General features: G+C 46.4%; 1 protein-coding gene across 1 annotated transcript in view; it reads left to right on the forward strand.

The window, feature by feature from the left end:
- Window positions 1–747: 747 nt before the first annotated feature.
- T265_12499 (hypothetical protein) overlaps window positions 748–1,009 on the forward strand; it is a gene marked incomplete at both ends in the record, with an annotated part of 10,425 nt that continues 10,163 nt past the window's right edge. Inside the window, 2 exon segments of the mRNA XM_009164023.1 lie at window positions 748–884; window positions 889–1,006. Of these exon segments, the coding sequence (XP_009162287.1) occupies window positions 748–884; window positions 889–1,006 (255 nt within the window).

Here is a 1,009-nt window from a genome sequence, read left to right on the forward strand (position 1 = left end):
CGTGTGACAGGTTGTCGTTAGTTTGGTGGTACTGAAATAGTGCGATGCACAAAACAGGTTCTGGGGAAAATGAGTATGAATTGAGCACTGGTATGACCCTGAAGTTTTGTGAGTTCGCCAACCATACAAAGGGTACTAATGTTGTGTTTTGCTCTAGTTGCTTTAAAAGGTTGATTTAGGAAGTAAATAGACATTTCACACCTTTCAACTTCCGTCCGGTGTACTTAAAAGTGAAAACATCTATGCATTTTTAGGCTTGTTCATCAAAACTTCTCTGTGATTCTGTGAACAATACTAGCAATATTTCAGCTAGCAATTGTTTTATGGTGTGCACAAGTGTTCGTGCACATATGGGGCCATAAATCAGTGCTTTCTACGTGTAATTTGACAGGCTTTCTATAGGTAGGTTTATATTGTCGATATCGGCATCTAAACACCGAGATACAATCATGGAACTTCAGGGTCTATGGCTTCCTTAATGTTCAACAGGTCGACTGTTAGCAGTGAGGTGACCGAATTTTCCCGACGTCGCCGTCAGTTAGCCCATCTCGGCATCTACGAGATACAATCATGGAACTTCAGGGTCTATGGCTTCCTTAATGTTCAACAGGTCGACTGTTAGCAGTGAGGTGACCGAACCGAATCGACGTCGCCGTCAGTTAGCCCATCGGATTCCGGTCAACCGAAAGCAGATCCGCCGAGCCAACTACGCCGCCATCTAGACTCTATACCACCAAAGACGGAAAGATGCAGCGTCTGCTGTACTCGATGGGTCTTGGGAGGATTTATACAAAGGAAACTGCGGCCTACCTACGGACGCCGAACAGTTTTGGAAACAAGTGCTCTCACCTCCAAAACACGCGGATAGCCGACCAAGTCGCATAGTAGTACCATCCGACTGGAGCTTGATCGAGCCAATTACAGGAGAGGAATTTGGCCGTACGATCCGTTAAATGGACAATTCGTCTCCAGGCCTGGACAAGCTCACACCCAGGACGCTCCGCCGGTT

This window comes from Opisthorchis viverrini (genome assembly GCF_000715545.1).
Source record: "Opisthorchis viverrini unplaced genomic scaffold opera_v5_2, whole genome shotgun sequence".
In the NCBI taxonomy this organism is placed as follows: Eukaryota; Metazoa; Platyhelminthes; class Trematoda; order Opisthorchiida; family Opisthorchiidae; genus Opisthorchis; species Opisthorchis viverrini.